At 41.7% G+C, this 12982-nt stretch overlaps 1 protein-coding gene across 2 annotated transcripts in view; it reads right to left on the bottom strand.

The window, feature by feature from the left end:
• The window catches only part of GAS2 (growth arrest specific 2), a 186877-nt gene that overhangs the window by 77180 nt on the left and 96715 nt on the right, over positions 1-12982 (bottom strand). For both annotated transcript variants that reach the window (XM_084852401.1, XM_084852410.1), the window contains exons 5-6: positions 9503-9566; positions 2387-2531 (exon numbers count right to left, since the gene is read on the bottom strand). In XM_084852401.1, the coding sequence (XP_084708527.1) occupies positions 2387-2531; positions 9503-9566 (209 nt within the window). The remainder of the gene's footprint in view (positions 1-2386; positions 2532-9502; positions 9567-12982) is intronic.

The raw sequence follows: 12982 nt of genomic DNA, 5'->3' as shown, positions 1-12982 counted from the left end.
GTGAGAATTTCTCCAAAATTTCTTGAATTTCTTTTCAAAAGCAATTTCTCTTCTCTCAGATTGAATGAGAATGGTGAAAAAATGTGGGAGCAGTTTTGGGCACAGCACTACTGTTTATTGTTCACAGAATCCGAATGTCTGAAGAGGGCTTTTGTGGCTAGACCATATGAAGAAGACTGCTGTTAACTTTACAATTAGTGCGTCAGGGAGAGGAAAGGTTAGAGACCTCTCCAAATGACTTTAATATTTGTTCTTCAGCTGCTGTTCTGTAAATTAAAGGAGGTCACCTAAGTCATTCTTCATATTCTCTTTTTCTCCCCTTTTCTTCATTTTCAGGAATTACAGTCGCCTTTTCACTGCAACACATAAGCTTTGTCTCCTTCCTTCTCTGACAGCCTTAGTGAGAGAGTTTGAAAAGTTAAAGATACAGGGGGAAAAAATGCGAAACCTAACCAAGTATGCAGCAAATTATCTCTCATGAGCACTGTTAAATACATCAAATTCCATCTGTTCATTGGGGCTCAGGAGTGGCTCAGGGGCTTTCAAGGAGCGCTTTGTAATTCCCAGGTGGCACATCCCATCATGTGATATAAGAGTTGCCATAGTAACAGGTTCCTTTTTTAGAATATATGTTTTACTTTCCTGTTTAACCCTTAGTTGTCCAGAGCACTGCTTATTCAGTTAGTTGTAGTTCTACGTATGAACTGGAATGTAAACATTATAGTACCTCAAGGAATTGCATGCCCAAAGTCTCAGGTTCAATCTCCAGTTAAAAGCATTTGAGGTAGCAGGATTGGGAACATCTTTGCCTGGGACCATGAATATGAATCTAATCTGATCTCTAATCAGGTGACACCCCTTTTACCTCCCTGTGCTGGCTTCCAATCTGTTCCCAGGTCTGGAACAAGCTCCTCGCCCTTACCATCTATGCCCTCTATCGCCTTGCCTCCCCTTCCTCTCTATGCTCTTATATCAAAATATATTCCTGCCAGTTACCTTTTCTACTCAGGTTCCACTACCCTCAACTGTCCCAAGGACTCCTGCTTCCTCAAACCATTTCACCCTTTCTTCCTTGCTGTCCCATATTTTTGGTACTGCTTCCAAAAACACTTTGTGTGATGGTACACATCTTAATCTCCTTCAACTCCAGCCTCAAAACCCATCTTAGAGGCCTTTGGAACAAACCCCTAGTTTCCCTTCCTCACTGCAGGGGTGCATAACAGGGCATAGTGTAATTAAGCCTAAATCAGTGTAACTGAAATAATGTCTATTCTTTCTCAGTTTACTCCATTTTCTACCCCCCCTCCTCTGCTGTCTCCCTCCTGCCAAATTATAGATTATAAGTCCCTTAGGATAGGGGACTGTTCTTTTGTACCCTGTAGAGTGCTATGCACATTAATGGAACTATATACACAGAAATAATGTAATAATACTAGGTTCTGGGGTCCCCGACATGGTGCCTATGGGCACCAGTGTGCCCACAGACACCTCTTTTGGCTCCCTGCCCCTCCTCATTATTATTATTTTTTTAAACAAAATTATATTAAAGACAATTTACTGGGAGGCCAGCATGCTGTGAAGCAAACTGCCAGCCTCTAGAGCTGCTCCATCTTTATTTCCAAGAATAAAGTTTCCTGGAAGTGTACTTGGAAAATGAAAATGTATATGGCTGCAGCCCAGTGCTTTATTTTGAAGTGTGCTTTCCATGAAATTGGTGTTGGAGCCCAAAACGGTGGGTTCAAAAGATTGGTTTTGTGTTTTGGGAACTCAGGACCCACCTCTGCTTTGTACTCAGGTTCTTCAACAATTTAGTTTTCTTTTAGTCTCACCAGTTTGTATTTTTTGGAAATGGGTAGGTTTTGTGACTGGCCAGGCCCAGCATGGTAGCCATTTTGTAAATGGGAAGCCTCTCTCATGGCAGCCATTTTGTGAGCACACCCATGACACACACTCAAAATCCCAAGTATGCCCACCAGACCAAAAAGGTTGGAGACCCATGGACTAGATGGACCAATAGTCTGATTCAGTATCGGGAAGCTCACATAATTAAATTGTGAACAAGTCCTCATGAGGTCTTGGAGAGCTAAAAGTATGACTCAGCAAGGGGAAGGGATTAAATTTCCATAGTGAAAAACAGAGGTGTAGAATTTGCATTATTGGCACTAACTTTGAAGAGGCTTAGATCAAAATGCATGCAGCCATCTAGATGATGACTTGGCCCCATAGCCCCTCCAAACTAGTTCTCTATGACCCATTCCCTAACAAGTGCTATCAACTAACTTAACAGATATCTTTCTCTTATCCACTGCAGCAATATAGCATCTACTGAGAGAGGTGTGTCAAGGTGTCAAAATAAGGCCATTCGAGCTTGGCAAGATACACTTACCGCATCATCCAGGAGTTTTCCTGTGCTCTTTTTGCCAGGAGACTTTGATGGGGAGGGTGAAGGGGATGGAAGAGGGGTTGAAAGTGTTTCTTCTTGTTCAATCTCTTTCTCCAGCTTTATTAATCCAGGAGGCTCCACTCCAAACCTTTTGAATGCATAAAGTTACCAGTGCTTACTAAGCAGTTCATGTATCATACATTGATGTTCCAACAGTATTAGTTACTGTACACTGCCTAATGAACATGGTAAAAAACAAAATCATTATAATAGTACTTGTCTTTGTGCTTTTTACACCCTGTCACTAGTATTAAAACTGACTGCAGACCTCAGGAAGACGGCCTCTTGGAGCACATTCTTGGCTCTAATGTGGCAGTCGCAAATAAACCAACATTACTGTCTATGTCTATGATCTCAGCAGCAGCAGCAGCATATTTTATTTATACAACACACCTAAAGCACAATACATTTTGAAAAGAGAAGTCCCTGCCACAGGCTCACAGTAAAAAATAGACTGAAGGAAGGGTAGAGCTGTGGATGGAGAAACGGAGAACAAGAGAAGGACATAGAAGGAGATACAGGGGGTGTTCGGACAATCACAGGGTAAAAGAAGCCATTGTGGCTTCTCCTCCCACCCCCACGAGTGCTGCAGGCAACCGCAATTTGCATATTTACCACAATGCAGCACGGGTTGCCATGTCATCTGAACCCAGCACGATGCATGGCGGAGTAGCTTCTTACCTGCTGCCTATGCCACAACCCCTACTACAAGCCATGGGTTGTGTGGCATGGGTAAGAAACCACCCTGCCATGCACTGCACTGGGTTTGGATGACACAGCAACCTGTGCTGCATCATGGGTAATTATGCAAATCGTGGTCATGCATGGCACTCAGGCGGGCGAGGGGAGAAGCCACAATGGCTGCTTTCGCCCCTGGGATCGTCTGAACCCATCACAGACTAACAGATTCTAAACCTATAATTGTAAGAGCTTGAGTTTATAGGTGGAAATACAGTACCAGAATGCAGTGGTGTAGCTAGGGCTGGACCACAGGGCTGAAGTTCAATGACCCACAGCCTTGGGGGTCCCCAAATGACCCCATCCCCAGGGAATGCAAATGATGCAGGGCAGCAACCAACAGTCCTGGCTTCTGTTCCTGGGCTGGCATGGTTATGCTCGCTCCAGCAACTCTCTTATTATTTAAAAAACAAACAAACAAATGTACAGCCAGGGAGTGGCTGGCTGGCCTTGAACAGAGTTACTGCTGGTTACAGATGCTCATTTTATTATTTGTACTTTTAAAATACATATTATCATTTTCTACAGTCAAATGGTGTTTATTCCCAAGTAAATGTGCTTAGCATCAAGGCTGCAGAAGCAAACTCTATTTTATTCCTGTAGCCATGGTGGTACTATGGTTTGAGTTTAAAATGCAAAACTGCACATGTTCAGAGTATTTCTTTTATTATTATTATTAGAGTTGGGAATATTTTTTTCTCTAACATATCAGGAATTTAGAAGCTATTGTGAAGCAAAGAATGGGAGGGAATGGGGAGAAGAGAAATGTTAGTTTTGTACTTCACAACTAAAGTAATACAATATGACCATCTAAAAGAGCCCCCCTCCTCCTGAGAACATTAAATCCAGGGTCTAAAATTACCTAGCTGCACCACTGCCAAAAACGTGCATTTTAAAAAGCTTTTTAGAAGAAGAAAAAGAACAAAGATGGATATTAAGAGGCAGAGAGTTCCATACACAGGTATAGCCCAGAGCAATTAATGGAAACAAGATGACTTACTTCTTTATTTAATGTAGTCCTTGATCACAATTGATTCCAGGGCAGTTTAAAACCAAAGGTTAGACTGAGGAGAGCTTAAAGACTGAGAAGGCACATAGGGAGGAACAAAGGAAGAAAGACTGGAAGAAGCTAGACTATGCCTTAAGGGCAAGAAGTTTATAATGAATACAGACAAGGGGCAGTGACCCAGTCAACAGAAAAGTAAACAGGTGATACACGATTCCTGTCCTGATGGCTAGCTGAATTGTCAATGCCCTGAGCAACTTCTGCTATGGAGAAAAAGCCCAAGTGAATGGGCACATGATCCCAACTGACTGACCACTCCTGCCTCTAAGCAGTCCTGAACTGAACATTCAGACCAGCTGAATTTCTACAGTTTGGGAATGTAGGGGGGCAAAGTTCAGGTAGGGTGTTCTTACTATTACATGAGGTGGCCAGGTGTTTTTTCTTCATTTTTTATTTAAAAAGCTTAATTCCAAAGGCAAGCAACAGCTGTGCTTCCATGCACTTTAAAACTTGGCATTAAGTTTTTTAAAAGAAAATAAAACCAACTAGCTACTTCATGTAATAGTAAGTACCCTCATCTGAAAGGTTATCAGCCCCCTTTGAAAGTCACAGAATTCTCTCCCACCACTTTTGTATAGGGTAAAAGTCCACTAAGGTGGGAGAGACTTGTGTTTCAGCTTGACTTGTAACAGCCCAATCAGCTCCTTGGTTTTCTTGGGGCAATGAAGCAGCAGGGATGAGGGCTAGATTAACAGAAGAAGAAAAGATGAGTCCAACAGTATATAGGCTAGAGCCCAATTCAGAATCTTCTCTGAGGCAGTGATGGTGGTAATACATTGTATTTCCAACCACCATTACACACAGAAAAAAAATGTGCACCTTGCCCCTTTGAATCTCCAGGCTGAGCCTAACACTGAGCTGTCCAAGGTGCTATTCGTATCCTGAAATTTTGACTTGCCTTACTAGAACCTGGACCTTGACCGACTCCTACGTAATTTCACCTTGCTCTGTTTTCTAGAACCAGAACCTTGAACCCCCGCTCCAAAGTGCTGACAGAACCCTTGGAGGTATGAAGCTGACCAGCCTTGCATTCGATCCTTTTCCTTCCTGGCTAATTAAGACAATGGCTTGGCTGAGTGGACAGGAAATACTTCCTTAAGGGAGGGCATTGTACGAATTATTATATTAAATGAAGAGATGATGCACCCATTATTGAAAAAACCCTCATTAAACCCCATTGTGTTGTATAATTATGTACCAGTCTGTAATTTGCCATTCTCAAGGAGGATACTCAAGTATCTGGTGGTAACCCCAGTTCCAGAGTTTTCTGGATGAGACTGATCATCCTTTTTAATCTGTTTTTCCACACTGGTTGGGGACTAAAATGGCTTTAGTTACTCTGGTGGATGATAAATATTGGAGAGTAGCTCTCTATTGGGATAGTGTGTCTCTGTTGGTTCTGCTGGATATCTCAGTCTTTTGATACTTGAGATGCTACAGAATGCTGTAGTGAAAGTTCTAACCAGAACTGGTATACTGGAGCATGTGATTTCTTTTGTTTTTCCAGCTTTACTGGCTACTAGTCCATTTTTGGACTCAATTCACTGCGTAGTGGTTATCATTTTTAAACGCCCAATTCATTTGAGACCAGGTACTTAAAACAACTGTCTCCTCCTCTGTGATCCTGTCATTTCTCTTAGGAACTGGGGAAGCCCTTTTACATGTCCTGCTCCATCTAGGTATAGCTGGTGGGGATAGATGGAAGGTGTCCACAGACCCCATCCTGGGAGATTCCAAGATGGCACCCGTCATTTGCTGAAGTCATATATATTCTAGTGGGCATTAAACCTGGCTAGCTTTTTTTTTTTATTCCTGACTACACTCTCTGGATGATTTCTCTGTCATGCCATTCACATCTGTTTTAAAATTGTTTTTCTTAAATGTGAATATTAGGTGCCTTGGGCATTTTAACCTAAAACAGGATAATGGGATAAAAATCTTATTTAAAATAAATAAATACACACACCAGGGATACAGTATGACAGTTTTTCCCAGCCTAGTACACACCAAATATTTTGGACTTCCATCAGCCCCAACAAAAAGACCAATGGTCAGTAATGCTGGGATTGTAGTCCAAAACATCTGGATGGCACCAGGTTGGAGAAGGCTGCATTATGACATTTTGCTGTGGGGCTCCTCTTGTTGTTTTCTTATTATTTATTTGTTGCAGTTACATTCCACCCTTCCTTCAGGTTGGTCACACCAGCATTTTACAATCTTAGGAGTAATCCTATGACTAGGGATGGGGGAGAAATTTGTTTGGTCCACACTTTAATTCTAACCCACCTAATTCGTGTTTCCCAAACTAATATGTGAACCAGAATGCAATTATTCACTTTTCACACGTCTCTGAATTTTGAGATGCAGTTCTCTGATCAAAAAATTTGTTTAAAAATGTACATTAGGGAAAGTTGCATACAAAATGCGTACATTAGGGGAAATTACTCACAAAAAGGCATACTTATGGGGAATTCCTTCTTTTAAAATATGTATATTTGGGATACTTGCTTGCAAAATAACATGCAGGAGAAACATACCCTTTTCTCCTGTATATTAGGAGGAATTGGTACAACAATGCGTATATTAAGAGAAATACATACAAAAATGCATATGAATTTTCATACAGACTTTTGACCCCCACATTGCAAACTGCATATGGAAATGGGACAGAATGAATGGGTGCTTCAAAAAATTTAAAAGTAGTATAAAGCAAAATAGATAGATTTGTTCATCCCTAATTGTGATAGCAGAGTGTGAAGATAGTGACTTGAATGGGCCTTTTGAGCCTGGCTTTCCTAGTCTGGGTCTGACATTCTATTATAACACGTTGACTCTTTTTTTTTTTTTTCCTTCAGTTCCAAGCCCCCAGGGATTTTAATAACCTACTCAGACAGTGAAAGTAGTCAGACTGTGCTGGGATATAAGAACCTTCTGTGGTATGAAAGCCAAAAATGCAATGTGTATGGATGAAATTTTATAAACATGTTTTTTTGACCCTTGAAATAAATATGTAGAAAACTAAGGGTGAAATCTGTGGTTGTGGTAGCTGCTAGCCAGTCTTTTCTGTTTAATGACATATCAGCTAAGGCTGGAGGAAACACCTATATATAATCCATTGACTTCCTGTCTGTCTGCAGATGCTGACAGGCTGTAAATCATTCAGTTCCCACGGGGCCCTGAGCCCTGACTCTACACCTCCATGCAACCTTACTCATCAGATGTAGCTCTCATGCTCTTCTAAGGAATGCAGTTTCCTTTTTTCTCCAGCCTCTCACAATCTAACCTACCACATTTTTCTAACTTCAGAATAGATGGATTTAAATAGTTTCTCGTCCCCCCTGTCCAGCTGTAATTCTTCCCGGGTCAAACAAATGAATCCAAACTTTTCCACCTCCTTTCATGCAGTGGAACTAAATCCACAGATGGTTATATCCACAGTAGAGTGCAGCACTAAAATAAAATGTAGTTAGGAGGGGTGGAATTGATATGTAAAATCCATTTAGTCATTTCACACAGCTAGCTCAATTAGTGCTGTATTGCTTATGACTGCTGATCATCACAACGCAGTTTTATAAACCATTTTGCATACTTGGAGAACTTGGGGAAAGCGGGGTGGGGTCAGTCCTATCATATCAGCCTTTTAAGACATTTAGAAGCAGCAGCATTCCCACTGCATGAAATGAGAACCAGATCTTTCCCCTCTCCTGAGTCCTCTGTATGTGCCAGATGACTTAGGAGAGAAGTAGAGTCATTGGATGGCCACAAATGATGGCTGGCCATGAATAACAACCTCTTCATTCTTTAGAATTCCACTCTACCAGAGGTCCCACTGCAGTCAGCCATGCCAAGACCACAATATGACTCCAGTTAGGAGGGCAGGGACCACTCCATACTTCACTATGGAAGTGATATGGTCACAGGAAAATAGCTAGCAATGCAGACTTGCTGCCTGGCTGGGATCCCCTACACAGCTCACCCGTACTTTGCCCCACATCAGCCGAACTGGGCCTACACTGTGGGTCATTAATGGCCTATTCAGTACAGCTGTTTTGGAGTGTAGAAGGAAATCAGTTTTAATTTGAAAGGCTTTCCCACAGTCACACTCCCTCCCTCCATTTTACTGCTCATTACCTTGCTATGGGCTGGGGTTAGCCACCAGTTAATGGAGTTGGGAAGGAATTTTACCCACATTGATGATTGGTCTCAGTGAGGTAGGGGGTTTGCCTTTCTCATAGCAATTATGCATTAGTCCGCCATTAGTGCATTACTTTATATTCCTGTCGCAACTTTTCATCATGGGTGCTAAACGCACTGGAATGGACCCATAGCTGGGTGAGCCGCAGATGGGCACCCTGATCTCCATTGGCGGTATCCCTGTAAGTGCTCTTGGGGCTCTGCTAGAAAGTCCAGCCCAGCATGGAGGCTGGCATGCCTGCCATACTCCCTGGTCATAGAATGGGCCTCCATTAGTGGTTTGCACAGTGGCAGACCCAAAACTCCTTCCCCTCCCATGATACTGACTGGGATGGTGATACTGCCAGCAGTTGGGCTGCCCAGCCTTTGGCTCCTTGCCCCAAACCGTTTTTGAGCTGTAACCAATAAAGTTGTGGCCATTCATCCTATGTGTGGTGATGGCTTCCACATCCACCCCCCCTCCCCCCACACGCTATGTTTCTGGCACAGCAATCATTTTTCTTTTCTTTCATATTATTAATGGGCATAACTATCTAATACAAAAAAGTCAGTACAATCATGATTCTTATTTTGCTCTGACTAGAGTGGATGAAATAAAGAGCAATTCCTTTGACCAAGGAGATTATTACCAGCGTTGATGACCAAAGCTATTACATTACTACTTGCATCAGTGGCCCAATCATCCCAATGGAATTAGAACTTGACTAGCATAGTTAAAGAGCAAAAGAAGCCTCAATTATTGCTGTAAATAGTTCAATGTGCAGAGTTAAAAATAATCTAATTTAGAAAGACTTACTCTAACATTAATTTGTTTTCATGTTGGTTTTCCTGCCTCAGTTTGAAGCTGGCAGACAAGCTCTATCACTGTATTATGGGAGCCTTGATTGTTTTTGTTTGAACAACTGCCCACAATATGCTCCTGTGTAGACACAGTTGGGCCTTTGCCTTGACCCCGGCTAGTGCAAATGTTAGCTTGAAGATGTGCTGAACCAGTAATGTGCTCAATAGCTGCTGCTGTCAAGAGTGCAAATATCGCCCGGTTCCTTAAATATTTTGCCTACCTGGCAGCAATCCTTCCAAGTTCAAGCAAACAAAGGCACACTTCTCTGGGCTGTTTGTGGAGGACTGCAAACGCAAAACAGAGAAAGGAAGTATTTATGACAAAGATATCGTAAGTATCCGAATGATGCACCAGACGTCCAGACCGAGTTTGAGCCTCATGACCTCAGAACCTGAACTCCTGATACAGACACATGATCAAATAAAGGATGTCTGCAGTAGTTGTCATTGATTAATTAGGCAGCGGGGGGCGGGGGTTCAGAACAAAAATTTTAATATAAGTATTTACATAAACCATGGCTGTCTTATAAAAAGTACGCCCCCTGTTCTCCCACATAGACAAGGATGCATCTTCCAATGTGACGCCTGATGCAATACATGAAGGCATCATCTAAAAATAAATTATTCTTTTTTTCCCTTATATTCATATGCAAATATATGCAGATGAGCAACTGATTGTTTAATCAATTTATAGTCATATGGTTAACATATCTTTTTACTTAAGAGTAACAGCCCTAAAATAAGCTTCTAAGAGACTCCCCAATAAACAAACACTTTTACAGTGATCTTTTCAGGAGTTAATAGAGCAAATGATTAAGAGGGTGGGTGAGATTAATAGAATTATCACCCAACCTTTTAAAAACTTTTTTTAGAACCATCCCATCATACCATGGGCATGAATGTCCAAATGTACATTGACGGTTGGCCACTGTTAGAAACACACAGCCTGGGAACCTGCTTGAACTACCAGACAGACCATAGTGACTTGGCTTTCATTGTAAGAAAGAAGGGTATTTCAGGAGCAAGTATGTAGTTTGCATAGACCCTCCTTTAAAATAATCCACATATTTGCCAAACAACAACAACCCTGGTCGGGCACTTTAGCACATTTCTATTCCATTTCAAGCATATTTTGGTTCATATTGCAGCAACAGTGATCATGGAAGCAACTGTAGCCCCTTCACGTGTTATATGCACAAAGAGAGTCTATGCAATGACTGATGAGTAGGGCCACCGCACTGGGCCCAGCCTTGAAATCATGTGACCAGGCTAGTCCTGCTCCTAACATGCATGCACTGAGCCTCTGAAGAGCCTCCCTACATGTGGTTGTCAAGGACTTGGGCTAGCTTGGCTGCACAATACAAAGGATGGGGCCAGTGGCCCTTGTGTATGAGTGGTCAGCTCACACTTTATTTTGTTTCTGCAAGTATACAATACAGGGAGTGACTCCACCTGGCCCCACTGTAACATGAAAACCAGTTCTTAGTCTTACATGCCTACAGTTTGGAAATGGTTAAGCCTGATACATAGGTTGATAGAGTGGATGAAAGAAAGAACAATTCCTGTATGACCAAGGAGGTTATTACCAGTGTTGATGACCAAAGCTATTACATTACTACTTGCATCAATGGCCCAATCATCCCAATGGAATTAGAACTTGACTAGCATAGTTAAAGAGCAAAAGAAGCCTCAATTATTGTGCAGAGTTAGTGCTAGGCCCCAGGGAGGAAGAACATTGTTGTGGGAAAGAACCACTGCATTTTCCCAGACTACAGTGTTCCTCTTTATAGGTGATACTCATGTGGTGTGGCATAGGACCATACTGAAATCAAGTGGGTCCCATGCCACAATAGTAAGGTAGGGATTGGGTCATTCATTCCCCAAAATCAGAGGTTCTGCTCATGTGTTTAAAGTCACCCAACCCCATGTGAGGGCTAATTGACAGATATGTTTTGCAATGTAGTTTGGACTCCACATGTTTTGATATGCTGGCAGCAATTGCACCACCAAGGTAAAATGGGAATCAGGTCTTTGTACCGCTTCGAACTTGACTTTCCCCCCCTACATGGAGCACATACATGAACATGAATATTGAAATACCCTTAAATATAAGCTTAGAGAAATCAGTTCTGAAACATCCTGTGGGATATTCAGACATATTGTATTAATTTTTAAAACACTACAGCATTTCAAGGGATGACAGAGTGCAAAATGATAAGAAGACAATTTTAACAAGTGAGAAAATGTTTCTGCCAGAGTTTTGCTTCTCTGTTCAGAATTAAAGTGCTTCTGTGCATCTGGCTCAAAATATTCTAGACGTGTCTCATGCATTTCATGATGAACAATGTGAAACAGTGAAATCATTGTTAGCGCACGACAGACAACACAGGCAGTAGCCAACCATAAAACAAACAAATAATCTGGTGACGTGGTAAGAGTATGGTGATATGTTTAAAAGCAAACCTGCTCACATCCCTGAGGACTATACCAGCACTGGCATGCATACTTTTGAACATAGGGTGGGGTGGGGAATCTATTTGCCCCAAGATGTGCTGCACACCATCATCTGATTCTTTTGTGGAAACAGAATTACTATTTCCTCCCACACGCAGCCAAAATCATCATGAGGCTACACACCACTGCTCTTAGCTCCCTGGCATAAGCGACAATACAAATGTAATTTAAATTAAAACATGAATACAGAGCACTAGTCAAAGATTTGCCAGTTCCTGGAGTTCATCACATAGTGCACTACTGGTGCAACTGGTGTACATTCATGGACCAGAATAATTTCTAAAAAAAAAACCCAGTATGCCATCTGGATTAACTGTTGTGTATAATAGCACCATGAACAGTTTTTAGTCACTGCTTACAGTAGTGCACTTCTTTTGAAATCCATGGGACTATCCCAACTTAAGTGGCCACTGAATTAGCTCAAATCAACACAGAGGTGTTGTTATTTTATTATTAAAATCAATCTATGGCACATGCTTTTATAATAATATTTTTACTCTTATTTCCATGAGGCTTAAACATGTTTGCTAAATTAATTATGAAACAGTGGTCCTTAACTGTACACACAACAGCATCGTAAGGTCTACCCTCTCATTGGTATTATGATAACATGTTCAGAATGGTGTGTGAATGTAGAACTTGGGTGTTCAGTCCACAGTAGGAGGGTCAACACATGTAGCACAAACAGCTGGAACCTGTGGCACCCTTGGAGAGCAGCAGGAAGGCCTGCGGGCTTGGTTCTAGCACTATGTTCCTTTCTGCTTCTTTCCAGGGCTAGGCTACTGCCTGCTCTCCAGCTGAGTAGACTGGAAGTCAAAACACATCAAAGCACAGGGGTTGCATATTTACTGTGATGTGCAACAGTAGTCCTTCACTCTTTGGATTTGATTAGGGTGCATCTGCCAAAACGTTGGCAGAACGTTTAGTTGGCATTAGTTGGCATCTGCCAAAACACTATTAGTAGGCCTATGTATGTGATATATAAATCAATATCCCTGATTCTGATACACTGTAAACAGATACATCTAGCATAGTATACATTACACATTGTTGGACTGCATACATACATTACAAACTCCATATATATGTTTTTGCCTCTAAAAGTTTAACTTTCAGTGATAGGCACCTTCTGTGAAATATATGTAGAGCAACCACTTGGAACAATTATAGTCACAAATAGGGCCCCT

Source organism: Heloderma suspectum, chromosome 1, assembly GCF_057233095.1.
Source record: "Heloderma suspectum isolate Gila_16-S chromosome 1, 16-S_ref, whole genome shotgun sequence".
Lineage (NCBI taxonomy): Eukaryota > Metazoa > Chordata > Lepidosauria > Squamata > Helodermatidae > Heloderma > Heloderma suspectum.
The sequence above is the reverse complement of the archived record's forward strand: the minus strand, read 5'-3'. Positions and strand labels throughout refer to the sequence as shown.